Consider the following 24,318-nt stretch of genomic DNA (forward strand, 5'->3'; position numbering starts at 1 on the left):
TCGTCGCAATGGTCGCTCCTGGCCGTGCTGCGGAGTTGGTCTCGGAAGAGCGGCTTGGCATTGGTTCATCGTCAAGGCTTTGGGCCATCAGATGCACAACACATCGCATTGCCGTCGCAGCAGCGAGTCGACGGGACAATGTCCAAGTCGCTGCACTCGCCCACGGCGCGACTGCTGCAGTCGTCGCGCCTCTTCTCCCTGCCGCGACCGTTACCTCCGCCGATACTAGAATCTCCTTCGGCATCAGGAGCATACAAGGCTTCGGAAACCGCCACGCTGCCGTATCCCACTCACCAGGCCATCGCGACACCTGCATCGTCCCATTTTCGAGGAGACTGGGGCCTCAAGCGCCCGATCCCACGAAAGACGACTGCACGAAGCACGACCCCGGTCATCCGCGTACGAGCTCAGGACAACACCCAGCACATTACCGACTTCGAGAGTGCTGCAGACCACGTCCTGACAGAGGCCAAATGGCGGCAGATGGGTATTCCGCTGATCAACAAGGACGGGAGAACGAACTACTCCGGCAACCGAGGTACACCCCAGAGCGTTTATGATGACAACCTTGACAACACAGACCCAGATGCTACTCGTTTCGATGCGCAGCTCCCATCGGGTCGACAAAACCTATCATCCGCTAATGCAGAGACCGGGAACCAGAGATGGAAGTTTGCTGGCCCATGGCTTGCGGGAATGGAAGAGGGAGAGTTTGAGGACTACGTATCGGACAAATTGAGTAAGAGGAAGGCTGAGTTCAAGAAGTTCCTGGCCAAGCGCATATTGGAGAAGCGCATTCGTGATGAGGAGAGAGTGAATCGTGAGCGTGGACAAGGCGGTGCGCTTCCAGCAAAGCGGGTGGAACAGCTGCGCCAGTATGTCGAGGAGAACTACGACAGTGAAGAGAAGAAGCTACGCGATGATCATATCCACCAGCATTTGGGCTCGGCCCTCACCGCGGCTATATGCGATTTTCTGGATCTGCCAGGCGTCGAGATGGGTCGACAGAATTTCGCTCACTCGGCACTGTTGCAGAACCAACTCAACAGTCTCACGTCAACGCAAGGCCCACCTTCTACTCACCCAGGTGCTGGTCTCTCTTACATTCGAACGAATGCTTTCATGGAGAATCATCCATACTGGGGACCTCAGGCTCACCGCGCGCCTGTGAAAGCGCGTGTCATGACACCACGTACGAGCGCGACCTTCAACAACCACTACGCTTTGCTCGGCATTGGAGGAGTAGTGGCCCGTGACCCCATTGGCACTGGGGTCAACGTCGATAGTCGCGCAGCTGTTCCGGAATACAACGAGAACGAGAAAGAGGAGCACTATGCTAACCCCGATCGCATGGTGACCGCTCTCGATGAGAACCTACCAGGCGGCAACAAGATTTGGGTGCATCCTCAATCGGCTCACATCAATGAGGCAGGATTCATCGACCTGGAGATAAGCAGAGGCGACAAGGAAGCCATTGCTGTCAAGCGGAACAAGGTGCAACACATTCATGATGCGAGGAGTCAAAGTTTTGGTGCTACAGGATCGGGATATGTTGGCGGTGCGCGCCCAGGACAAGAGCCCAATTATGGTTCCAGCCTGCCAGATATGAGGAGGAGAAGGACGTCGGGAGTGGAGGGATTCGACCGAGAAATGGGAAGAAGCCCACTAGATCAGGCTCAGGCAACGGAGAGGATCAGACGTTTGATGGATGGCTATACCCCAAAGAATTCGCCGTCAGACAGTTCGAAATCATCAGTAGAGTGAGAAAATGTATGTATAGATGTGCCCAAAAGAGATGCGTGATGCAGTGAAAGTATTGTGCAGAGTGTCGTTGATCAGAACTGCACCGACTAAAGCCGATCCTACCCTCGAAAGCTTGGCGAAAAGCCCCAGCTGTCACTTGCGGGCACTTCACCTCGACCGATAGCTTCTCGCATCGACTTCTGCGGCATAGAATGACCAAGAACACCATGGCTCCTCGGCCAATTGCCAATCCCGACCTCCCCAAGCCGCCTTCGGGCAAGTATCCAGCCAAGGCTCACGCGAGAAGGGTTGCAAAATATATCGCTGAGCATGGCGGGCCAAGCAGCGGTATCATCTATCTGGAGGGGCAGAGCACTAAAATGACAGAGGTACAAAATTCGTTTGAAAAGGTATCGAAGTGAATGCGCTGATGTGTGATTTCAGGACGACGATCAAGCGAGCCACTTCAGGTTTGTTATTCGGCGTCTGCGATAACGCCCGTCATCCGTGATTGACGTTCTACAGGCAACGACGACATTTTTACTACCTTACCGGATGCGACTTGCCAGACTGTTTCTTCGCCTATGATATCGCGTCTGATACTTCAACACTATGGATCCCGCCTGTCGACCCAGAATATGTCATGTGGGCAGGCATGCCACTTCTACCCAAGGAAGCACTCGAACGATACGACATCGATCATGTGTCAACTACAGATGATCTCAAGTCAGGAAAGTCTTTGGTTGATATGCTATCGAAGCAGAAGCCTGTTATTCTGGCGATCGAAGACCGAGCAGATTTGGCCATCTTCGACACTCCTGCTATCAAGAATTTCCAGCCTGAGATTAACCTCGCCTCGCTCCGGGAGGCAATTGAGGAATGTAGAGTCGTCAAGGATGAGCATGAGATCGCCATGATCAGGCATGCTAACATTGTATCCTCATATGCCCATGAGCAGGTTCTGTCATCCGTCCCACGCGCCTCCAACGAGCGCGAACTCAACGCCGTCTTCGTCATGCACTGCCACGCCAATGGCTGCAAAGAGATGGCCTACGGCTGCATTTGTGCTTCTGGAACAGCAGGAAGCACTCTTCACTACGTCCACAACGATCAACCCCTCGAAGGCAAGGACAATATTTTGCTCGACGCCGGAGCAGAATACAACTGCTATTGCGCCGACATCACTCGCACCTTCCCCATTACCAAAGATGGCAGATTTACAAAAGAGAGCAAAGAGATCTATGATCTCGTCTTGCTGATGCAAAGCGAGGCTTTCAAGCTCATTCGACCTGGTGCCATGTGGGAGGATTGTCACATGAAAGCTCACACGACCGGCGCTTTAGGATTGCAAAAGTTGGGTATCTTCAATAAAGACCTCACATTGGAACAAATCATGTCCTCACACATTATGACGCGATTCTTCCCTCATGGTTTGGGACACTACCTTGGTATGGACACACACGATACGGGAGGCCACGCGAACTACGATGACCCAGATCCTTACTTTGCTTATCTACGTAAGCGTGGCCCGTTGCCTGTCGGCGCTGTTATCACGAATGAGCCTGGGATATACTTCCGCGAGTTTCCATTGAGGCAAGAGTTGAAGGACGGGAAGTGGGATGGCATTGTGGAGCAAGAAGTCCTGGACAGATACTGGAGGGTGGGAGGTGTGAGGATCGAGGACGATGTGGTCATTACAGAAGACGGATATGAGAATCTGACCACGGTCAGCAGTGACTGGCAGACTGTTGAGGGCATGGTGCAGAGGGGACTGGCGAACGGAGCTCTGCATTAGCGCGGTGTTTTGCATGAGTGAGAATTGAAGTGAGTTTGAAAGAAGTGAACAGATCGTATCATTCGCTGATTTTACGTCTACAGTTTGATGAGTTCACAGGAACAGGCACTGCGGTCTCTCGCTTGCGTGGCGCTTCACTTCACAATTCACTGCCGTGTCTGATTGGGGCAGACTAGAGCCGCGGTATGGTTTGTTTGCTATGATGCAAGATGTGAAACTGTCTACGGTGTCTTACATTGAGGAGTGAAGTGAAAGTCTCACTTCTTCGATCAGGCATTAAAACTCCATGCCCCATCCAATCGCTCTCCTTTTCCGCTTCTTCATTCAAGAACCGCTCAGCTTTAGCAGAATTTCAACATTGAAGGGTCCACACAGCAATGGCTACAGCGAAAATGTCGACAGTTCCAGCACTAGCCGAGTGCACAAGCGCTGCATCAGAGTAAGCGGATTCACTGTGTCATTTCTGCAGCTGCTGATCTGTCGCAGTTTCTCTACCGCGCCAGTACTGATCACTGTTGGCGAAACGAAGCAGCACTTCTACGTTCACGAGCCTGTTTTGCGGGCCGCGTCTAGATTCTTCGAAGCGGCTCTTGACAAGGAATGGCTCGAGCGCCAGACTCGTGTGGTCAATCTCCCTGAGAGTAACCCAGAAGCTTTCACAGTCTACGTCAACTGGCTGTATTTCGGTAGACTGTTCGTCGACGACGAGCCTTCTGTGCCGCCGGAGAGCAAACAAATGTTTGAGATTTTGGTACGCGCATACTTGCTTGGAGACCAGCTTCTAGACGTGGCTTTCAAGGACGCCGCTGTCGATGCTTTTGGCCAAGAAACGCTCAAGCTCTATGAGGGTATCCGATACCTCCCAGGTGCGATTCCTCGCCATTTGTTGTACGAGAATTCGCTGCCGACCGCGCCACTCCGACGTCTAGTGGTCAGAAGACTCACGATGTTTCAAAATGCTTCTAACATCAAAGAGGACGAACCGAGCGCTTTTCTTCACGATGTTATCCAGGCGCTGGTCCACAGAGACACGCCTACTGTCGATGACTTCGTTCAGGAGCTGGCGGACTGCAAGTATCATGAGCACGAGGCAGGAGCAGAGAACTGCTACAGGAGCAAGCGGCGATGATCAGAATCGTTGTAGAGGCGTGAGACTCGGACTCGTAAGTGGGGGAAGGGCGAGTGCTGAGTCGGGTTCCGTGCAATTTCAGGTACGATTGAGGCCGCGTGCCGTGGAAGGCCGCTCGTGAACGAACGGTTGCCGCCAAGGTAGTAGGCAAAAGAGCAGCGCGATGGACCGCGTACTGGGTGGGCTTGGTATCAGAAACGTTTGCTGCAGATATGAAGTGGAGCTGCAGCTGCAGAAACAGTTCCATGCAAGGTGGAACGCACTTGACAAACGTTCACTGTCCCAACACAAATTCTCTCTTCCACATATGCGCTCGAACCAACGACGCACGCGCAGGCCCGTCACGCACTAGATCAGTCCGGTCATTGGAGCACCATGACTCTCGCTCTCTCCACCATGTCGCCATCAGCATCGATTTGGACAAAGGCGCTGCCGGCGGCGCATGCCCACGAGTACGTTGTCAACATGGTCCATTATGCAAAGCGTCACTGACCTGCGGTTTCTAGCTTCAAGAGCCGAACCATCACCATCAAAGTTGGCCAAGAGCCTGAGTGCTTCTATGTGAACGAAGCGATGCTACGCAAGACCTCTAAGTTCTTCGAAAAAGCTCTCAAGGAGCAGTGGAAGGAGGGAAACGAGAGGGAAGTACGACTTCCAGAGATGAAGCCTCATACTTTCAACATCTACCTAAACTGGGCGCTCACTGGCAAGCTCTTCTTGGAAGACGGAGAGGAAGTCTGGATGTCGGACAACCAGATCTTCGACAACATCGCCGATTCTTTCGTCTCGGGAGATATGGTATTCGACTCTGAGTTCAAAGACGCAGTCACAGACGCAGCCGCTTCTCTCTTCGCCAGCGTACGCTCGGGCCAAGGTCGTTGGCTTCTGGGCAGTGAATTGCGCCAATATCTCTATGACAACACTTCATCAAGCTGCGCTACCCTTCGTCGCATGCTGGTTCGTCAATTGAGCATGTCATCGAAGCTGGCAGAGCTCGTGTCGGAGGACGAACCGCCGGCGTCGCTATATGAGCTGAGCGTTGAGCTCGCTAAAGGAAAATCGAAGGCGATGGAGGAGTTCAAGAAAGAGGTTGAAGATTGCGAGTACCACGAGCATGCCCCAGGAGCAGACAACTGCTACAGAACCAGGCTTCATTGAAGGGAATCTACTCAAAGCACGCTGGGCCAGAGACACTTGCACAGTCGTGAGCTGGAGGAATGCTCGGCTTCATGTCAGGGTTGTGGCAGTGGAGATAGATTGTCTGCTCGATGTGCAAAGAGGCATACACAAAGCGCATGGACGACATATGAAGTAATTGAGACCGCGAGTAGACAGTCGGTCGCATCTTACACGAGCTAAGCTTCTTTTCAGACGGCAAGACCACGATCATGAGAGTAGAAGTGAGCTGAGGTGGCTCTGCGGCAGCGCTAGCGGCGTTTGCCACTGTTCGCAAGTGAAGGCCTCATAACGGCACCTCTGTGGTGCAACAGACATCGACTCACTCCACAAACCACGCGTTCCTCGTTACTTCATCGGAAGCCGCTTTCAACCACGAACCCAGCAATATAGTATGACTTCCAGTGGCTTGAAGTCAGCATCGCCAGAGCTCCCTCTCGCGAGCGCGGCAATCGAGTAAGTAATCGCCATCTTGGAATGAAGAATTGACTGACCGACGACAGCTTCTCTGCCGCGCCCGTCATTGTGAACGTCGGCTCGGACGAATCTCAGCGATTCTACGTCAACGAAACAGTACTTCGGAGATCCTCGAAGTTCTTCAACGCTGCACTGGGCAAGGAATGGAAGGAACGCCAGGAGCGCACCATCAATCTACCTGAAGGCTCGCCAGCAGCCTTCAACACCTATCTGAATTGGCTCACTTCCGGCAAGCTGTACGTGAGCAACCAGCCTGAGACCGAACGCAGGCAGTGGAGCTGCGACACGAGACTGCTTGAAGCATACCTGCTTGGCGACAAGTTATCAGACGTCGACTACAAAGATGCTGCAGCCGACGCTTTGGCCAACGAATTCCATACGCTTCGCGGCGGATGGTATTGGAGCTTCTGCAAGAACGATCGCACGAATCTCTACGAGAACACTGTCGCTGGTGCATCGCTTAGGCTTTTGTTCGTCCAGTCGATGTTGACGCACTGTGGGGTCCAAATGTTGGAGACCGAAGGTGAACCCAACGCTTTGCTGCATGAGATGGTGATGGCAATGCATACGCGTGGACGTCCATCGAAGAGACAGTTCGAAGAAGACGTCAAGGCTTGCGAGTTCCACGAGCACGAACCTGGAGCAGAGAACTGCTACAAGAACAAGCGATCTCGGGAATCGTGATTACATCGACGCACCGAACGTTTGCGGGTCCGTGGATGAGATTATGGATTCGAGGTTCGACACCCAGCAAGCTTCCACCGGATCGAAGGCTTCGAGAGGATGGATTATCCGCAGAGCTTGACCTTACAAGATGGCGCGAGTCACACAGAACACTCATTGTGGGAGGTGATCTGTGGCATATCCAGTCAGTATCACGCGAATACAAGTACCACTTTCGGGGGTCTCAGAGATGAGCAGCTTCCAAGCAAAGATCGAACTTTCTGCAGATCCAGGTCAGCATGGAAGAGAGGTCGCAACGAGCAGTGAATTTCACAGTGACGCATCACTTACATTCCTACCTCTACAACTGATGCCCTGTCTTCTCCACCGCCTTCTTATACCCCTCCGTACCCTCACACTCCCCCAACCACTTCTCGATCCCGGGCCACTTCCCTCCTTGCGTCCCCAACTCCCTCTCCAAGATAAACCTCGCAGAGAACTGCATCATGATATCCGCCACAGTCAATTTGTCCCCGCACAAGAATTTCCCTCCACTCTTCTCCAATTCCGCTTGCAAGTAATCCAAATCTTTGATGACGTTTTTGCTCAGTCCTGCGATGGTCTTGGAGACGTCGCCGTCTTGTTGGTTCCAGCGGGCGTATAAGCAGGCGAGACTGTGGAGCATGAAGGTCGCTTCGGCGGCGTGGACCCATTGGAGGACTTTGTAGCGTTCTGGAGAGCCTGCGGGTGGGAGGAGGCGGTGGGAGGTGTCATATTTGTCGGAGAGGTATCTTTGGGGGTGTCAGTCGGATTGAGGGCGAGGTGCGTGTCGAGGAGGGAGGAAGTTGACGTACTCGCAAATATTCCCACTCTCGTAGAACACGTTTCCTTCATCCACGAGTGTAGGGAATTTGCCTAATCCTCCTGCTTCTTGCTTGAAATCTGCGGGAGCAGCATTATTTTCTCGTGGGGCGAATTTCAATTCGTAGTCGAGGCCGAGTTCGTGAAGGTGCCATGCTGTGCGGATACAGCGTGAGGCTTGAAGGAAGTAGAGCTTGATGGCTGGCATGGTGCTCGATTGCAGTTCCTGCGTTGTCAATACGGTAAAGTAGTAGGTATAGAAAGTGTTAAAGAAAGTGTCGTTATTGAGTTCTCCTACCGTTCAGTGATCTCTTCATGTCTACGCCAAATACTCAACACGCAATGCAGCAGTAGCTCTTCTCCTAAGACCACTCTCCAATGCCATGACGTCCAACCTATCCCACCACATACATCATCACGAGCAGCACCACCGGAGACACTGCCGTGTTTCACGAGCTCTTCCTCAACCCCGCGACCAAGCTCATTCGGAGCTTCCAGTGATCCGCATGCGATGTGGGACACGTCGGACAAAGTAATTGTCAGAAAGAGGCTCGAAGCCATTGTGAGGGGTCGAGTTCTAGATGTCCACCACAGATGTGCATGAGGATCTCTGCTGATCTTTTTCCGCGGACGATCGGACAGGATGGAAGCTTGTCTGGGAGCTCTGGTGCAGCTCTCGCGTGCTTGGTGGCACGACGTAACGAGAGCTGTAGGAGTTTATTGGGACCCTGGCTGCGAGAACGTGAAGGTGAAGATGAAGCTGGGGAAGAAGTGTGTGGATGTGTTGGTGATGGTCAAGAGAAAGACGTGAGATGTGTCGCGACTTCCGGCTTACTCTGTTCAGCAATTCCGGAAAGTGCAAGGGTGTTTGATGGAAGCAACCCACCAGCTGTGGAACTTGCACGGTGCACTTTTTCTCAAACAACCAACGACATCGGGTTTTGCACAATTAGCAAAGACACGACTCCAGATGGCGTGTGCAGGGCGACAAGGTAGGCAACGTAGTTTGTTTTGACCTCTCCTCGCATCTTGCGAGGAGATTCTTTCATTCGTACAATTAATTACAGTTGTCGCATTCATGAGCAATGCGAGATTCATAAACATCATTGTGGTATCATAGCTCTCTTATCCTCTCTCTTCTGTTCATATTGAGACGTCAAACCATTGATCATAATCTAAGCCTCGTACTCGCCCTTCGACTTGGCCTTCTCCGAAGCACCCTTGATGAAGCGCGACAGATCGACGACGGGAAGCTGGAATGGGAAGTCGAGCGCGGCCAACATGATGGCGAAGAAGATGTACCAGCCGAGCATATCGACGACGAATGTGGTGGCACCTGCCGCGATGACCTCGGTGGAAGCCTTGCTCGCGAGAGAGGCAGCCGCGGCCATGTTTCCTGCTGCCGTTGCCTCTGCTTCCTGAGCCAAGTGCCAGAAGGCAGCGGCGAGGAGACCGAAGGATGGAACGAGGAACAAGAAGATGAGGAAGAAGACCAAGTTGGTTCGGAGGGAGAGGATCATGTACAAGAAGCACAGGACACCCATGAAGACGAGGAAGAAGGCTGTGCGGTGTTAGTGCGGTGCGATCAACATTGGAAGATTGGAGACATACCGTAAGATGCGTTAAAGCCCACTGATGTCAGACCAGTTGTCACCTCCTCGCCAGGTGTCGCGTATGCGCCCCAGGCATTGTAGAAAGGCTGAAGGGTCGCACCGTATTGGAGCCAGAAAGCACCAAAGGAGCTGAAGACGACGAATGGGAAGGTGTTGCCCTGGACTTTGTTAGCCCTGGTACGTTTTCTGCGCTCAGAAAAAACTTACCAAGATGAATTCACCAAGACCGCCGAGAATCATCAAGAGACCACCAAAGAAGAAGTAGACACCAGTGGATGCTGCACCATTGCCACCAGCTCCTCTCCATCCCATCAAGTCGCAAGACAAAGGTGTGAGAGAGAGCAAGAAACCGACGAGAGCCCTGCGAGGAAAATTAGCCTGAGGCGCTGCTGTTGAGCTTCAGGTCAACTTACAAAGGTGTTGGGTTACCGAAGGTCTTTCGGAGATCACCTGCGACCTTGTTTTGTGGCGAAAGGTAGATCTTCTCGAAGAGCTCTGGCGAGATGGAAATGCTGCCAGAGGTCTGGATCTTCCTCAACGCGGTATCTGGATCCATATCTTTGTCGAGGTGGTATCCTGGATGTTGGATTAGTATGATGCTCACATCGCAATGGCGCGGCTGGCAACAATGCCACGCCAGCAGGTGTTCACAATTCGAGAGTCGCACAAATTATGCGACTCCTGCATCTGTGCGTTCTCGAATACAAGATTGCGCCAACTGCGTCCTCAAGCTATGCTATGACTCCAATCTCGAGGGATGGTGTTCAACATCGAGGACTGCAGTCATACCTGTCGAATTCGTGGTTGCGGTCGCGCTGCTTGTGGCAAAGTTGCCAGGCTGGCCTGCGTGGGTGTCACACGTACCGTTCTCGAAGTCCTTTTCGCGTGGAGCACCGGCTCCCGTTGGGGCAGTGAGGTTGGTGTTGTTGGCAGTAGCGTTGTACGTGTCACTCATAATGGCAGCGCTGTGTGATCAATGCACAACTGATCAAGCTGGTCAATGGCAATGCTGTGAATCAAAGATGAATGATACAGCAAAGCAAGATTGGTAGGATCAAAAGGGGACACGAGCAGAGGCCAGGGCACGAGGCGTGTCTGTCTTTATTTACGCAAAGCACAGATCATCGAAAGCAAAGAGAGCGACGGCTCCGCACACGTTGAAGTTGCCGGAACCTAGGAGCGGGTTGCAGAGTGGCTGCGATCGCGCTATGGCCCTGCCTGCTTGGGTCTGGCGGGCCACTGGCGGGCCAGTGCAACGACAGCAGGTGATCACAGGATGAGCAACGCCGACGCCATCTGATGGACAGAGCATCACGACCGCAGCACAGCTCTGCTCCCCTTCACGCGTCGTGTCGTCGCCGCGTGCATGGGGCGCCAGCGAGCTATCCCGAGCGGGCATGGTGCCCTTTGCAGACGAGTCTGCGGTTGGAGGGACCCTGCCGTGGCTATCGAATAGCGCTCTGCGCATCCAATATGCAGGCGGCTCTCCGGAAGGCGTGCAGGCCGGGCGAGCGATGCACCGATTTCGCGATTCGTGCGAACTTCGTCCATTGAACTCGTGGGAGCTATGTTCAGCTGTTTCGACTGCTCTTGTGGTATCAGAACGCGAGTATGGCGGCTCCGGAGGAACTGGCGTGCATGCCCCCGATGTGATCTGATGCATTCGATGGCGGTGCAGGCACCTCCTGCTGGCGGCGATGTTCCTGTCCACGGACAGGCGGATGTGGAAAGCCCTCTGGCGCTAGTCGAAATAAAGTCGAGGCCATAGCGGAGGATGATCGACGTGAAGCTGGGGTAGCGAGGCGGGGTAGAGGCCGAATCGCGAAACACAAATCGACGCCTCCAACGGCGCCAGCAGTACGGTGTGCTCTGTCAACTGGAATTAGGCTCCATCACATCAATTGTGCGTGATATGGTGTCGAATTCGACCTGGTCTCCTAAATCATGGTCAGCAAGAACCTCGACGACAGGCTCGTTCAGCCTCTTCACGCTATCGAGAGACAAGCCTCAGAAATGAGACAACCTGGACGAAACCTGGTCCCTGGCCCTGCGCACTGTATCTGCGACAGAGTCCTACGAGAAGCCTCTTCCATCGATATGCTCTCTCATCCCAGCACCGCTGTGCATAACCTTCACCCTCACCTTCTTCTCTGGCGCGGCAATGTTTGAAAGATCACCCCATCATGCAGCACAATGAGACCATTTCGAGGAGATCAGTCAATCTACTTTGAGCCAATGGGCCTGTAGATCACCTAGTTCGCAATGCCGAGCAAAACAGCCGCCTGTCTGCTCTACACGTGACGACTCTGTGTGCACTTTAGAGTTGTTGGTAACTTATTCGTGACGCGACATTTGGACCAGCCTTGTCAACGTGACCTGCAAATCGTTTGGAGACTTTTTCGTGGGGAGCAAGGATATCCACGTCGGTGCAACAGTCACAACGTCGTCGACCACTTCACCTCTCAACAGTTGGCATCAACATCGCCAAGCCGTTACTACTTGCCTTCCACTCTTTGTGCACGAACCTGCGCCATCAGTGCCATCACAGAAATATATTCGCCATTGCAGCCGCGGACCACACTTCTCACCACCCACGCGTCAGCGGAAGCTCGGAACAGTTCCTCCCATACCCAACCACCGCATCAAGATGGCAATTTTCCCTTTCTCCTTTGCACAGACCTTATCCCCAAAAGGGGATGACGTGTGGCCATTAATGCACGAGCCGTCCGCTCGAGGACGTGCTTTGCCGTTGGAGCGGCGCTAGTCGCTGTTCGCGTGCTTACTGCGCTAGGAACGAACAGCTATTTGCCGCCTACTACTGTCAGCTGGTCGCTGGACCGACGGGCGGACAACGACGGCAGCAATAGCTACCTTAGCTGAACTACTAGACGACTTCTACAACTATGCATGCGCCAGGTAAGTTGTGCTCACTGCTTGTCATACATTGACTGCCGCGACAGTGAGAAGACTGCCTTCACCACGACGACGATGAATACGACGAATTTCCATCAAGTAATGAGCCGTCTTGCCGCTGCCTCATCTCATTTCACTTCATCGACAATCGTCAGATTTCATCTCTTCTGTCTCTCGAGAATCCAAAGGGGAAGGGTCTCAGAGTACGTACCTCGCGACAACAAATTCGAAATGAGGTTCGTTGTCGTTCTTCAATAGCGTCGACGGTGCACAGGCACAACTCGTACGCCGCTCGCCGTCCGCGATCGCTGCGCGATAATTTTCAGAACGTCGAGCATCGTGAGTTCTCTCAAGGCGTAAGATGCGAACTGGAAACGTCTATCTCACTATACATGGCGAGGAACCAATCTCTCTGCTTGCCCATCGACCATCTTCCAGTCCCTGGCCTTCTTTCTTTAATGCGACGAATCGTACGATAGACGGGTCATTAGTGCCCGTTTGATCGAGGTGTTGATTGGAAGCGGCCTCATGCATTTCACAACTCAGTCAGCCATCGCGGGACCAGACCGGTCACTTTGCAAGCGTTGCAATGCGCATTGACTTAAGCGCCTGGACAAAGATTCGGGAGACGAGTATTGAAAAATTCCGAGCAATTTCTCCAGTGGTGTAGATTTAAAATGGGCGATCAGCCATAATCCGCGACAGCAATGAAGGGCTTGCTAGGGCAGTGCCAGTTCATGACTGCCGGTTGAGCAAGGACTGTTCGCGCGATGTGCTATTTTTTGTTCTCCATTTTAGCGTCGAACAGCATAGAGGGAGATGACTCACCAGAAGGCTCGTCGCCATAAGCAGACTGACACTAGCAGAATACTCGATGACCCAGATCCCGTCTGCGCCGATGCAGCTTTGCCTCCGCTGCCAGAATTCATCGAATAGTAGCTCGGAGAATTGCAATTGAAAGGACAAGACCAGTCAACTCATTGTAAGATTGTACAGAATGCCGTCCAGCTGCGATATGGTCGAGCCTGTGGAGAAGGCTATGTGTGGCACATGCTGGCGTTCTGGAGTGGCACTTGGACGTGAGCGACACAAAAGGAGTGGCATCGAAGCTGCCGCACAGGCTGTTGACACCCGGCTCGCGAGCCACGTGGGAGTCATCACCTCATGCGACGGAGACCCTCGCTGCTCACGAAATATAACGCGATTTTTCGGTTTCCGCACACAGAAATAACATCGCATGCGCTCGGAACAGATGCATGGAGAGACACTCGCGTGGCAAGCAGGAGTTTTCCCACAGAATCCCGCAGCTCGGCGACTACTGACCAGTTGCAGTGCGCGGGCGACCGCTGCCGTCGTCTTGTTCGTATCGGTCCTCACACCTGTCTACGAGTCTCCAGACTGACGCCCTTGCAGCCCTCCTCGTCTACGTTGCTTCCAGAATCCAGCTTCCGGGTTGATGTAGGGCTGCAATGATCAGCTCTGCCGACGTAGCTGCCGAGGAGCGTATACAGCTGTGGCCGGGCGGGCGCTCTGCCTTGTTCTGTCTGGTTCGGGAAGTCGAGATGGTGAATGTCAGCTTATGAGAGCCCTGTCCTCGACGCGGAAGCTTTAGGGCCTCTGGGCGTTGGGATCGGATACGACTTACAGCGTGCCTTGACCAACACTCTCGATGACCTGGACGATGCGAGGAGAACCGCAGCCGAGTCTTCGCCAGTCAGCAGGTAAGGCAGGAAATCCGAGGTCCCATGCAGGAGCACGATGCTGAAGATGTTCCAACCCGGAAAGCTGACAGCGAACTAGGCGGTTCTTCTGGCATCCCTTGCGCCAATACGCAGTGTAGGCAGCGAATTTCCATGTGTTGAACACCGTTCACTCTCGTATTGTGAGCCACGCTCCGCGGTTAGCTGTCCTCTGGACCCGGGACTTCCTCCTCCGAGAACCACCACGATGTTCATCCTAGGAGAATGATACACCACTACCTTTGACGGTTCAGTTATGTTGCAAGGCCACAGACGTCCTGATCCTGGTATCCGGTGAACTCAGGCTCCTGCAAAGCCCAACATTTGTTTGCCCTCTGGCGTTTGGGTGCTCTTGAACCTCGCTGACCAGATCGCTCTAGGCTTTGCACCCCTGCGGCGATACCGTGCATCTACTAGACCGACGCGGACTGTCCGACTCCGGCCTTGCCTTCAACCCGAATGTACTTGTTACCTTCTTTAGCACCATTGTTGTCTATGTAGCTTTGGGATGCAGCAGTATTCTGATCCAGATGCCGTGAACTATATTTGCGTCCGGCCCAGTAGTGCCCTAATCGTAAGGTCGGACCCGAAATTCATCCTCCAGCGCAAGCTAAGGGCATATGGACAAACTCCGCAGAGGCCCGCAACACCTTGACCATTCGGCGCCTGAGAAGCATCTCGCGCGAAACCTACAGGAAAACCTAGAGTTCGCAGAACACATGGCTCGGTTTGACGGTTCAACTGTCGATGGCACCGGGAGAAGGTCTGGACTACACTCACGTCTCGTGTAGTAGTGCCCTAACAGGGATAGCCTAAACTATACTCGACCAACATTCACGAGCCCTGAGAGTCGCTATCCGTAGTAGGAATCACGACTCGATTCTAGCCCACTTTGTGATGCGCAGTATCCGTCTGATGGCGTATATATATCGCAAGAGATCTCAGATACCTCTGTAGAAAAAGCAAGGCAGAAGACGGGAACAATCGGCACATTTCCACCTACATCGCACAAGAATTTTCGAAAATACCCTCGACTTCCTCCTCTTATACTCATACTTCGTGTCAAGATGGAGATTATCAACATGATCCTCCTACTTTCGGCACTACAAAGTACCTTTGCCGCCTACCTTGATCATCAAGACTCCGGATACCCATTACTTGCACCGAGATTCGACGAAAACGCATGCAAAAGAGATGTTGCTGTCTGGCATCTGAATTCAAAGCACACCAATGAAGCTGCGGAATCCCGCGATGGCTCTACTCTACGCACAACCTTACTCTCTTGCCTAAAACCTCAGCTACTCAGCACGAGAGCACTCGCCAAAAACCCCGGCAAAAACATCTTCAACAAAATCTGCCAGAGGGAAATCACTGGACGATCGCAGGTGAGGAATCATGTGGTGGATGTCGCCGTTCCGATCAACGGCAATGTCCAATCCATCAACACACCCGGCGATTCAGGACGAGTCGAGTTGCACGCCGACACATACACGGTCGTGGACCCCGGCGATCCTGAACTGCAAAGAGAAGAAATGTCTTTCTACATTGTCAACCGCAGTCAATGTCCAATTGGTATAGAGTTCAGTACAGAATTGCGATATGTCTCAAACAGGCGCAATGATCCCAACAACATGGTGGCAAATCGGGACATTCCTGCCACTCCACGACGTAATTGGTTCCAAGGCGCGAACAATTGCGAGATAGATGGTATTCAGGTCGTCACCAACGTCGCGATTGCTGTGCGATTGATCATTGAAGCTTTCGGATATTGTGGTGCTAATTAGGAGGATTTGGGAATGAACCCATAGGGATCGCTGAACGGGACTGGTGGGTACGACCGGCATTAGATAGTGGAGATAGTGCTCCTGAGGAGTCCAATTGATCAGGTGTCGGTATTTTCTCAACACCTGTCAAAGTATACAAGAGAAGAGAGGCACATGCCCATCAAGCCAGAAGGCCACCGGATTGACTCCTTCGTTGTGCCCCTCTAGCTTCTGCGTCTGCTCGCCTTTATGCTGGAAATTTGTGACAACATTGTATATACCAGTATCGTGGTACCCCCAGTCAGTCGTGATGGTGTTGTATTCAATGACTTCTGCAGATCAAAGACAAAGAGGGGTCAGATCAAGCAAAGGCGCGGGTGCGGCGGAGCTTGTAACTTGTATACAATTCACGCTTTGCATTTTGTCTTGAGCTGGTTGCCTGTTCCTGTTTACGGCGTAGACACGCGTTGGTTTCGTGTCTGAGTACGTCGGTACATCTAAACTTGGCGTGAGTAAGGTGTATTGGCGTCCTTTGCGTCCGCATTCGCATTCAGGGACTGGTCAGATTTACACGTACAAACAGCGTGCTCGGAATCATCCTTCTAGCTTCCTTAATGCTTGCTCCTGTTTCCTCTTGACATCTCTTGCGATCGCATCGACATCTAGCTCACGCATCTCGTCGCCGATCCTTTGGGTCTCATGTTCCAGCTTATCCAGCTCGGCCTGAATTCGATTATCTATAAGCTGTGCCTTCCCATGTTCAGAGTGTGCATAGACTGCATTGAGCAGATCGTGCAGGTTGGATTCACTCTTTGCCACAGATTGGACCACTGCCTCTGTGATCGTTTCTTCCGTCGTCTTGCGTAGTGTGGTCAATTTCTCCTGCTTTTCACGCACCGTTGTGTCGAGGGATCCCAACAGCTTGGCGTTGTCAATGGGGTCTGCAACGCGGATATCATGTTCGCGAAGGAAGGGAATGGCAGGATCCTGCGCATCGGACATGTTGGCCTGAACGAGTCTCAAGGGCTTGAGACCTTTGGCCGGCGTATGTCGTTCTCCTCCAATTGGGCTCGTGGGACTGAAGGCACCGGATTTAGCTTGCTCCGAAACAGTCGTCTCTTCGAGCGTCTTCGATACGGAACGAAGAGCGGCACCGTGTGAGTGCAGATGCTGTATGTGTCCGCTGATCGCATCCAGTCGGGAGGTGAGGTAGACCAGTGCTGAGACAGTGTACTCTGCGAGCTTCGCTTTTTGTGCCTGGCCTTCCGCTCGAGCGGAAAGCATTCCCGTCTTCAATGATTTCCGATATTGGCTATCTATTACGATAGTGACGAGACCTTCAATCTCGCTGCTCAGCTCTTCCAGCTCTGCGTGTAGCGTCTCACGCTGCTTGATTTGTGGTTCCGTAAGCGTGCCAGTCAAACTCCCGCGGCGACTATACTGCAGCAAGTTTTGGCGATACGTGCTGTCCAGACGTGCTTGGATACTTTGCACGGACAAATCCGTCAGTTTGGAGCAAAGTTGCTCTACTTCAGCTGCTTCGTCCTTGTCGAGCGAGGTATCTGCCAGCTTTGGAAGCAGCTTCTGAAGTCCGTCCAACAGCCGGTCATCTTTTTCCAGCAGGCGGTTTACGCTTCCATCCAGGCTTCCGATAGCTGCATCTGTTTGCTTCATAGATGTTCGCAGGCGGTCTTTGGTGCCGACAGAAAGCTCATCGACCTCGAGGTCCAGCTGCGCTTTCTCGCGCGCGAGCTTCTGGTGGCGCTTCTCTCGAGCAAGAAATTCGGCATCATGGTTGCCGGACTGGGACTTGAGCTTTTGCAGAGCCACTTTTTGCTGCTCGAGCATTTGGCATTGTCGTTCAATGGCAGCTGTGCTCGCTTCCAGCGAATCAATGGCTGCCTCGAATTCATCGTCGTGCAATGGCCTGCCGGAAGGCCCAGATCCCGCGGCAGTGCTGATACCATGCTTTTCGTAGAAGCGTAACTCATCTTTACTGAGCAGTGTCGATGACCCGAGATACTCTTTCACCCAGGACGCAGCTTTACCCCTGGTTCTGTTGTCTTCAAAAGCCCATGCAATTTCCTTTTCGCCAAGCGGTATGTTGCGATCTTGTAAGACGCGCAGCAAGTACCGCAGCTCGGGAGTGCTCATGATGTTCTTGATGCGCCCGGATCTCTGCGCCACCAACGAACTCGAGTCCAATGGATGGAGAAAATTGTGGGAACGTGAAACATCGCATGGCAGCCCATGCACGCCAAGACCGAAGCTAGAGAGGCAGCTGTGATGTAGCTTTCCGCCGCATCACCTCCGCTCTTCTCTGACACTCTGCTCGTGTGACCGACGACGATGCTGATCGAGCGGCTACCCAGGCTCCCAGTGAGCAGACAGCTGCCTTTACTTCCGATCTGTCAGCCTGCAATCCGCTCCGCTGCCGTCAGCAACGCACAGCAATCCCGCCAGGCGACGACCTCTTCTTTGCCGAAAGATGCCTCACCTCGCCGACGATCCGTAACAGTGGTCAACGACACTGGCGCAGTACCATGGAAAGATCTGTCACTCGGTGAAAAAGCGGCGCGGACTACACAGCAGTCCTTCAACCTCGGCATCGTGTTACTGGGAATCGGTCTCACAGGTGCTGTAGCCACTGTGCTCTGGTTGGAAGTCTTTTCTACAGACAGCAAGACAGCATACTTCAATCGAGCGGCAGACAGGATACGCGCGGATCCACAGTGTAGGAAGTTGTTGACTGGAGATGAGCGGGGAAGCAAGAGAGAGATCGAAGCGCACGGAGAGCCGAGCTGGAGTCGCTGGGCGCGAAACAGGACGATTGCAAGTCGGTTGGAGACCGACAGAGCAGGTGTAGAACATTTGCACATGGTAAGCTGTGGCAAGACAAACGTATGCTGATGTAGGCTAATGAGGACCAAGCACTTCTACGTCAGCGGAAAGCAAGCGAACGGGACGGTGCAACTACACATGTCGAGGAGACCTGGAGAGGACTTTCAATACCAGCTGCTGGCTCTGGATGTGCCTGGAGAACAGCGAATATATTTGGAAAATGCCAGCGCAATGACACAAGCGAAAGCTGGCAAGCTCTTTGGAATCAACTGGAACCGCTGAGGGCGCCTAGCATTTATCCAGCAAATTGATGCCGGCGCCTGGCTCTACGATTGAGCGTTTCTGTGCTGCTCAGGAGCACAACTGGCCTACAAACGCGAGGGGCAACTAACCATTGCAGCGCATGAGATCCTTGCTGCCGTAACACGATTCAAGGAAGAGATGATACACAGGAGACATGCACTGTCTATCATGGGCTCATGCATTTCTATCAGCATTGCCCTTTCCGAGTATCAACACACGGTCTATGGAGTGGCGGAAATAAGTGTGAATCACCCGCAAGCTCACCACGCCGCCTCCATCTCCTTGCGCATGGCCTCCTTCACGATACTGCCGCATAGCTTCGCATGCGGGTTGGTATGTACAGCCAACGCCTTGGCAACCTCGTTGCCATAAAGACCACCCATGTAGAAAGCTCTGGAAGCCTCTTCTTCGAAGCGTTCTTTGCTCCACTTCATGCCCTCAATTTCAGCCACATCAACATCGCCTCCCATTTCTAGGTCCTTCGAGGCTGCGTGGTATATGGCTCCGAGCTGTGTATATGCTTGGGCGAGCAGCTTGCCTTGAGCGGGAGAGACTGCGTCTTGTTGTCTCGCCGGTGAAGCAGAAGCAATGCATGCTCGAAGATCTCGTTCAGCTGCCACGCCTCCAGCTCGTTGGTCTGCGTACAGCAAGGATCTGGGTCGGACAATCGAATTTCTATCCCCGAACCTCCACCTCCTCATCTGGGCTCGATTGTTACGCGCAGAGGCATAGCTCGGGTGTTCTGCGATGAGAGCATCAAGCGAGGTGAGTGCGGCTCGATAGGCGGCATCCTTGGCGGATTCTTTTACATCCGGAAATCGCGCTCGGTTTCGTTCGAAGTCTTCCACAATCGATATCGCTTCTCTTTCTCGTGTCCGGAGCTGAGCGAGCAATGCGGCATCACGGATGTGGCGGTCCTCCGGCAGACTGGGGTCAATTATGACTTCTGCCCTCGTCGGTGCACTCTCCGGGTCAAACACCTGAGCAAGAACGGCCGAGTCGGCTCTGGATAATTGTTTGGGAAGCATGTTGGCTTGTTATGGACGTGGAAGTCGTGGTTGTTGCCAAGTGGTTGCGATGGGCGGAAGTGGTTAGTGGTGAAGACGGCGGAATGTATCTTCGGAAAATGCTTCGGACTAGAAGGTTATCGCTGAACTGATATGTGCCCAGTACCTGTGTGTATCCCAGACCAAGACCCCGGCTGACGTATCGTCGTCTCGACCGCAATCCCGAGCTGCAGTCCTTACGAGGCTCGGCTCAAACGCTTAAACCGAGCTCGACGAGCGGCAAACCTCGCTTTGACCAGTTAAGCCGACGCCAAGACTAACTCGACAGCATCGGCTCAGTGCAGAGCCGCAACAACGTGATCAGGAGCAACCAGGAATCTGACATGAACAATCAATAAGACGGCAAGCAGACGTAGGCATCGCGTAATGGTAGGTCAGACAGACATAAGCATCGCCCTCGCCCTCGAGGTTCTTCATCATCCACCTGCCTCGCCCTGCCCTTTGTTCTTCCCTCCCAAAACAACACCTCAATAGCCCACAGCAGAATCACATCAACATGGCACCAGGCGCTCTGATCGTCACATCCAGCAGCGGGCACTCATCACCGCTATACGACTCAGATGACGCTCCGCCGGCAGTACGATCACCTTCCACACAAGTCGAATACAGGGGCTATGATCATGTCACGTGGTGGGTGGGAAATGCGAAGCAGGTGGCTCAGGTATGGATACATAATGATTCTGGATACCGAATTCTTCAGTTGACGCATATGACAGTACTACACAACTCGCATGGGCTTCCAGCCTGTAGCATACAAGGGTCTGGAGACCGGATCTCGCTTCATTGCTTCACACGTTGTTCAAAATGGCGACGTTCGATTCGTCTTCACATCTCCTGTCCGCTCATCATCACGACAAGCAATCAATCCCGCGCCACCAAAGGACCAGAAAGTACTCGACGAGATGTACGACCATCTTGACAAACACGGCGATGGAGTGAAGGATGTTGCATTCGAGGTGGACGATGTCTATGCAGTGTACGAAAACGCGATTAAGAATGGCGCAGTATCTGTCACTCCACCGCATACCGACTTCTCAGATGAAGGCGACGTTTTAACAGCATCCATCCGAACATACGGCGACACCACGCATACTTTCATTCAGCGAACCACATACACGGGCGCATTCCTCCCAGGTTATCGCTCGATCACAACCTCCGACCCAACATCCAAATATCTTCCAACCATTGACCTCGAAGCAATCGACCACTGCGTAGGAAACCAGAACTGGGACGAGATGGACTCTGCCTGCGAATTCTACGAACGTTGTCTCGGTTTCCATCGCTTTTGGTCCGTCGACGACAAAGACATCTGCACCGACTACTCTGCACTCAAATCAATCGTCATGTCATCCTCCAACGGTGTCGTCAAAATGCCCATCAACGAACCTGCCGTCGGAAAGAAGAAATCACAAATTGAAGAGTACGTCGATTTCTACAATGGCCCTGGCGTTCAACACATTGCTCTCCGAACAAAGGACATCATCTCCGCTGTGTCAAATCTCCGCGCTCGTGGCGTGGAATTCATCTCTGTGCCCGAGACATATTACGAGCAAATGCGTCGGAGGATCAAGGAGACCGGGCTGCAACTGAAGGAATCTTTTGAGACGATTCAAAAGTTGAACATTCTCATCGATTTCGATGAGGGAGGCTACTTGTTGCAGCTGTTCACTAAGCCGTTGATGGACAGACCTACGGTGTTCATTGAGATCATCCAGAGGGAGAACTTTGATGGGTTCGGAGCGGGCAATTTCAAGAGTTTGTTTGAGGCCATCGAGAGGGAACAAGAGGCGAGAGGCAATTTGTAGACGAAGACTGGAATTGGATGTGATAGCGAGTGGTTTGTGATTGGCGTTCTGGATGCATAGTTAGAAAAGCGAACGGCGCTGGGATTGAGAGCTAGTTTGAACAGTCATTAGATGGCACTTTCTCGCATGGGCACCATATGTGCTTGCTCATAGAGGGACTTAGTCCTGACTTGAAAGTCTTCTGCTTTGCAAAAATAGACTTTAGGGTATATTTATCGTTCCTCTATCATAATGCCTCTAGGCTTTATTGTATCAGACGAGCATATATGCTCACGCCTTCTCTTCAACCTGGGAAGTAACGACATCCTTCCTGTCCTTCTCCGAAGCGGCATCAGACTCATACTCATCCTCGAAAACATGTGACTCCCACTGTCTGCAAGGGATTCTCTCCTGGAAGAATCTCTCCAGCTGGGCGTTCGTCCTGCCAGTAGTTTCTCCGACACAGAACCAAGAGTACGCGAGAGTGAAGAGCGTGGTGCCGGCGTACACGAAACCGACCATGGGGCCAAGCTCGGCATCGTAGTACATGTATGGGCTGGTGAAGACCATCATCCAGACAGTGAAGAAGAATGTGCCGAGTGCGCAAGAAGTGATCTTGTTCCTGTTACGGCCGACAGCCATTTCCGAGGCGATGGTGTAGGACAATGTGCCGATCGAGAAGTTGTAGAAGACAATGTTGAAGTAGGCGAAGACGACGATGCCGATGCCGATGCCGCGGGAGAACTCTCCGTTTGCGTCCTTCGTGGTTCCGAGACCGCCGACTGCGACGAGTGAGACCAGCATACCAATCGTGCAGACGAGAAGGTTGGTTCGTCGGTTGAGTTTGTTGCCGAAGATGACGGAACAGCCGACGGTGATGATTTGTACAACGTAGATGATGGTGTTGATGGTGAAAGGCTCGCCAACTCCGATGGATTGTGCGAAGACGACGCCGTAGGTGTACCAGAATTGAATTCCGTTGATTTGTTGAGCAAACATGACACCGCAGGCGTAGATCAGTTTGCGGCGCTCGACGGGGTCCAAGAGGAGGGAGGACCAGCTGGATTCGGCGGCCATTTCTGCATCAGCGGCAATTTGGTCATCGATGGCCTTGAGGTCTGCCTCAGGAGTGTAGTCGGCCTTGCTGCGGTTGATCTTGATGAGAGCCTTCCTAGCGTCCTCACGTCGGCCCTTCGACATGAACCAGACTGGCGATTCAGGAGTGAAGATCAGGAGAATAAGCATGGTCAATGGCAGCACCGTCAGCAAGCTCATTGGAAGCTGGTATTGGGCTTTGCCATCGATCGTCTCCGTTCCCTGATTAACGCAAGCTCCGACGAACTGCGAGATCGACTGCATGAACTGGAACATCATGAGGGCGGGGCCACGGATCGCGCTTGGAGCAACGTCTGCGACGTAGACCAAGCATGTTGCCGTGAACTGGCCAACACCAAGACCGACAAAGACTCTGCCAACGTAGAAGACGCCTTCAATGCTGTACGCGCAGACCTGGATGATGGCGCCCAGAATGATGCAAACGGAGGCCGTGGCGAAAACTGCTCTGCGTCCGAACTTGTCGTTGATGGGTGCTGCGATCAAGGCTCCAACGAACTCGCCAACGTAGATGATGGATGCTGATACTGAGAGGAATGTGGTGCCGAGTTCGTATGTGCCGTCTGGCTGTTGCTCGCCATAGTCACGGGCAAAATACCGCATGCCCTGGATACCGGTGTAGTAGATCGTATCGTAGCCATAGCAGAGGGCGCCAATAGTCGCTACTAAGCAGTAGAAGACCGCCCATCGGTGGGACTTCCAGTCGATGTTGAGGTTCAAGCCGCCCATGTTGATTCCCGAGGTTTTTGAGATATCCGGTCAAGATTAGCAACAAGGAGGGTTGATGTGAGCGCAGCAGAGTACGAAGCAAACAATATACTTCGACCACTCCCGAACTACCCAGGACAACCTTTCTCCGGGACACCTGGGGGACCACCGACCTTATAACACATCTGAGACTAGAGAGACCTTTCCCCCTTCGACAACCCAGTATCGTTGCATCGCGCAATAAGGCCGACTGACGACCGGTCTCTCCACATGGAGCGAACCCGCGCCAAGGCATACCCATGGGCAGACCATGTTCCCTTCACGTGGTATAGCAAAGTTGCGCAGATTCTGTAGTTCCTGGCCTCTTATCAGGCTTGGCTGATGTCGTGAAACATCGCATGCGGCTCTTACTGGACTCAACGGACATGTGGAGAACGGCGGCGTCAGCCAAAGTGGTCAAGACTACGTGGAAGATTTTGTGCTGAGCCCTTGGCAGGTGGCATAGTGTCTGGGCAGACCGACGAACGGCCGATAAAGTGGCCGGGGCTGATGTGAAGTCGTACGGGATGGCTTTGCGGGCGCGCGGAGTGGTGGACTTGGGGTGTGGTGGTAGAGATACATCTGGTGGTG

At 53.0% G+C, this 24,318-nt stretch overlaps 13 protein-coding genes across 13 annotated transcripts; 8 read left to right on the forward strand and 5 right to left on the reverse strand.

The window, feature by feature from the left end:
- Positions 1–138: 138 nt before the first annotated feature.
- Positions 139–1,764, forward strand: RHO25_006599 (mitochondrial 37S ribosomal protein bS1m; the record flags this gene model as incomplete). Its single annotated transcript, XM_023597415.2, has 1 exon — positions 139–1,764. The coding sequence occupies one exon, from the start codon at positions 139–141 to the stop codon at positions 1,762–1,764; it is 1,626 nt and encodes a 541-aa protein (XP_023451757.1).
- Positions 1,765–1,970: 206 nt separating this feature from the next.
- RHO25_006600 (uncharacterized protein) lies at positions 1,971–3,538 on the forward strand (the record flags this gene model as incomplete). Its single annotated transcript, XM_023597416.2, has 3 exons — positions 1,971–2,132; positions 2,188–2,213; positions 2,269–3,538. 3 exons carry the CDS (start codon positions 1,971–1,973, stop codon positions 3,536–3,538), a joined length of 1,458 nt encoding a protein of 485 aa, XP_023451762.2.
- A 377-nt stretch (positions 3,539–3,915) lies between these two features.
- Positions 3,916–4,667, forward strand: RHO25_006601 (uncharacterized protein; the record flags this gene model as incomplete). The annotated part of the gene is made up of 2 exons (XM_023597417.1): positions 3,916–3,977; positions 4,025–4,667. The coding sequence occupies 2 exons, from the start codon at positions 3,916–3,918 to the stop codon at positions 4,665–4,667; spliced, it is 705 nt and encodes a 234-aa protein (XP_023451763.1).
- A 396-nt stretch (positions 4,668–5,063) lies between these two features.
- Positions 5,064–5,825, forward strand: RHO25_006602 (uncharacterized protein; the record flags this gene model as incomplete). Its single annotated transcript, XM_023597418.2, has 2 exons — positions 5,064–5,119; positions 5,174–5,825. 2 exons carry the CDS (start codon positions 5,064–5,066, stop codon positions 5,823–5,825), a joined length of 708 nt encoding a protein of 235 aa, XP_023451760.2.
- Positions 5,826–6,237: 412 nt separating this feature from the next.
- RHO25_006603 (uncharacterized protein) lies at positions 6,238–7,004 on the forward strand (the record flags this gene model as incomplete). Its single annotated transcript, XM_023597419.1, has 2 exons — positions 6,238–6,299; positions 6,347–7,004. The coding sequence occupies 2 exons, from the start codon at positions 6,238–6,240 to the stop codon at positions 7,002–7,004; spliced, it is 720 nt and encodes a 239-aa protein (XP_023451761.1).
- A 340-nt stretch (positions 7,005–7,344) lies between these two features.
- Positions 7,345–8,052, reverse strand: RHO25_006604 (uncharacterized protein; the record flags this gene model as incomplete). Its single annotated transcript, XM_023597420.1, has 2 exons — positions 7,345–7,774; positions 7,838–8,052. 2 exons carry the CDS (start codon positions 8,050–8,052, stop codon positions 7,345–7,347), a joined length of 645 nt encoding a protein of 214 aa, XP_023451754.1.
- A 967-nt stretch (positions 8,053–9,019) lies between these two features.
- Positions 9,020–10,412, reverse strand: RHO25_006605 (uncharacterized protein; the record flags this gene model as incomplete). The annotated part of the gene is made up of 5 exons (XM_023597421.1): positions 9,020–9,405; positions 9,456–9,615; positions 9,665–9,818; positions 9,871–10,033; positions 10,322–10,412. 5 exons carry the CDS (start codon positions 10,410–10,412, stop codon positions 9,020–9,022), a joined length of 954 nt encoding a protein of 317 aa, XP_023451755.1.
- Positions 10,413–15,176: 4,764 nt separating this feature from the next.
- On the forward strand, positions 15,177–15,893 carry RHO25_006606 (uncharacterized protein; the record flags this gene model as incomplete). Its single annotated transcript, XM_023597422.1, has 1 exon — positions 15,177–15,893. The coding sequence occupies one exon, from the start codon at positions 15,177–15,179 to the stop codon at positions 15,891–15,893; it is 717 nt and encodes a 238-aa protein (XP_023452495.1).
- Positions 15,894–16,466: 573 nt separating this feature from the next.
- Positions 16,467–18,026, reverse strand: RHO25_006607 (uncharacterized protein; the record flags this gene model as incomplete). Its single annotated transcript, XM_023597423.2, has 1 exon — positions 16,467–18,026. The coding sequence occupies one exon, from the start codon at positions 18,024–18,026 to the stop codon at positions 16,467–16,469; it is 1,560 nt and encodes a 519-aa protein (XP_023452494.1).
- A 195-nt stretch (positions 18,027–18,221) lies between these two features.
- On the forward strand, positions 18,222–18,995 carry RHO25_006608 (uncharacterized protein; the record flags this gene model as incomplete). Its single annotated transcript, XM_023597424.2, has 2 exons — positions 18,222–18,752; positions 18,804–18,995. The coding sequence occupies 2 exons, from the start codon at positions 18,222–18,224 to the stop codon at positions 18,993–18,995; spliced, it is 723 nt and encodes a 240-aa protein (XP_023452497.1).
- A 281-nt stretch (positions 18,996–19,276) lies between these two features.
- Positions 19,277–20,044, reverse strand: RHO25_006609 (uncharacterized protein; the record flags this gene model as incomplete). Its single annotated transcript, XM_023597425.2, has 1 exon — positions 19,277–20,044. The coding sequence occupies one exon, from the start codon at positions 20,042–20,044 to the stop codon at positions 19,277–19,279; it is 768 nt and encodes a 255-aa protein (XP_023452496.1).
- Positions 20,045–20,579: 535 nt separating this feature from the next.
- RHO25_006610 (uncharacterized protein) lies at positions 20,580–21,888 on the forward strand (the record flags this gene model as incomplete). The annotated part of the gene is made up of 2 exons (XM_023597426.2): positions 20,580–20,744; positions 20,800–21,888. The coding sequence occupies 2 exons, from the start codon at positions 20,580–20,582 to the stop codon at positions 21,886–21,888; spliced, it is 1,254 nt and encodes a 417-aa protein (XP_023452491.1).
- Positions 21,889–22,158: 270 nt separating this feature from the next.
- RHO25_006611 (uncharacterized protein) lies at positions 22,159–23,709 on the reverse strand (the record flags this gene model as incomplete). The annotated part of the gene is made up of 1 exon (XM_023597427.2): positions 22,159–23,709. The coding sequence occupies one exon, from the start codon at positions 23,707–23,709 to the stop codon at positions 22,159–22,161; it is 1,551 nt and encodes a 516-aa protein (XP_023452490.1).
- Between the last annotated feature and the right edge of the window lie 609 nt (positions 23,710–24,318).

The sequence above is a fragment of the Cercospora beticola genome, chromosome 4, assembly GCF_033473495.1.
Source record: "Cercospora beticola chromosome 4, complete sequence".
NCBI classification, from domain to species: domain Eukaryota; kingdom Fungi; phylum Ascomycota; class Dothideomycetes; order Mycosphaerellales; family Mycosphaerellaceae; genus Cercospora; species Cercospora beticola.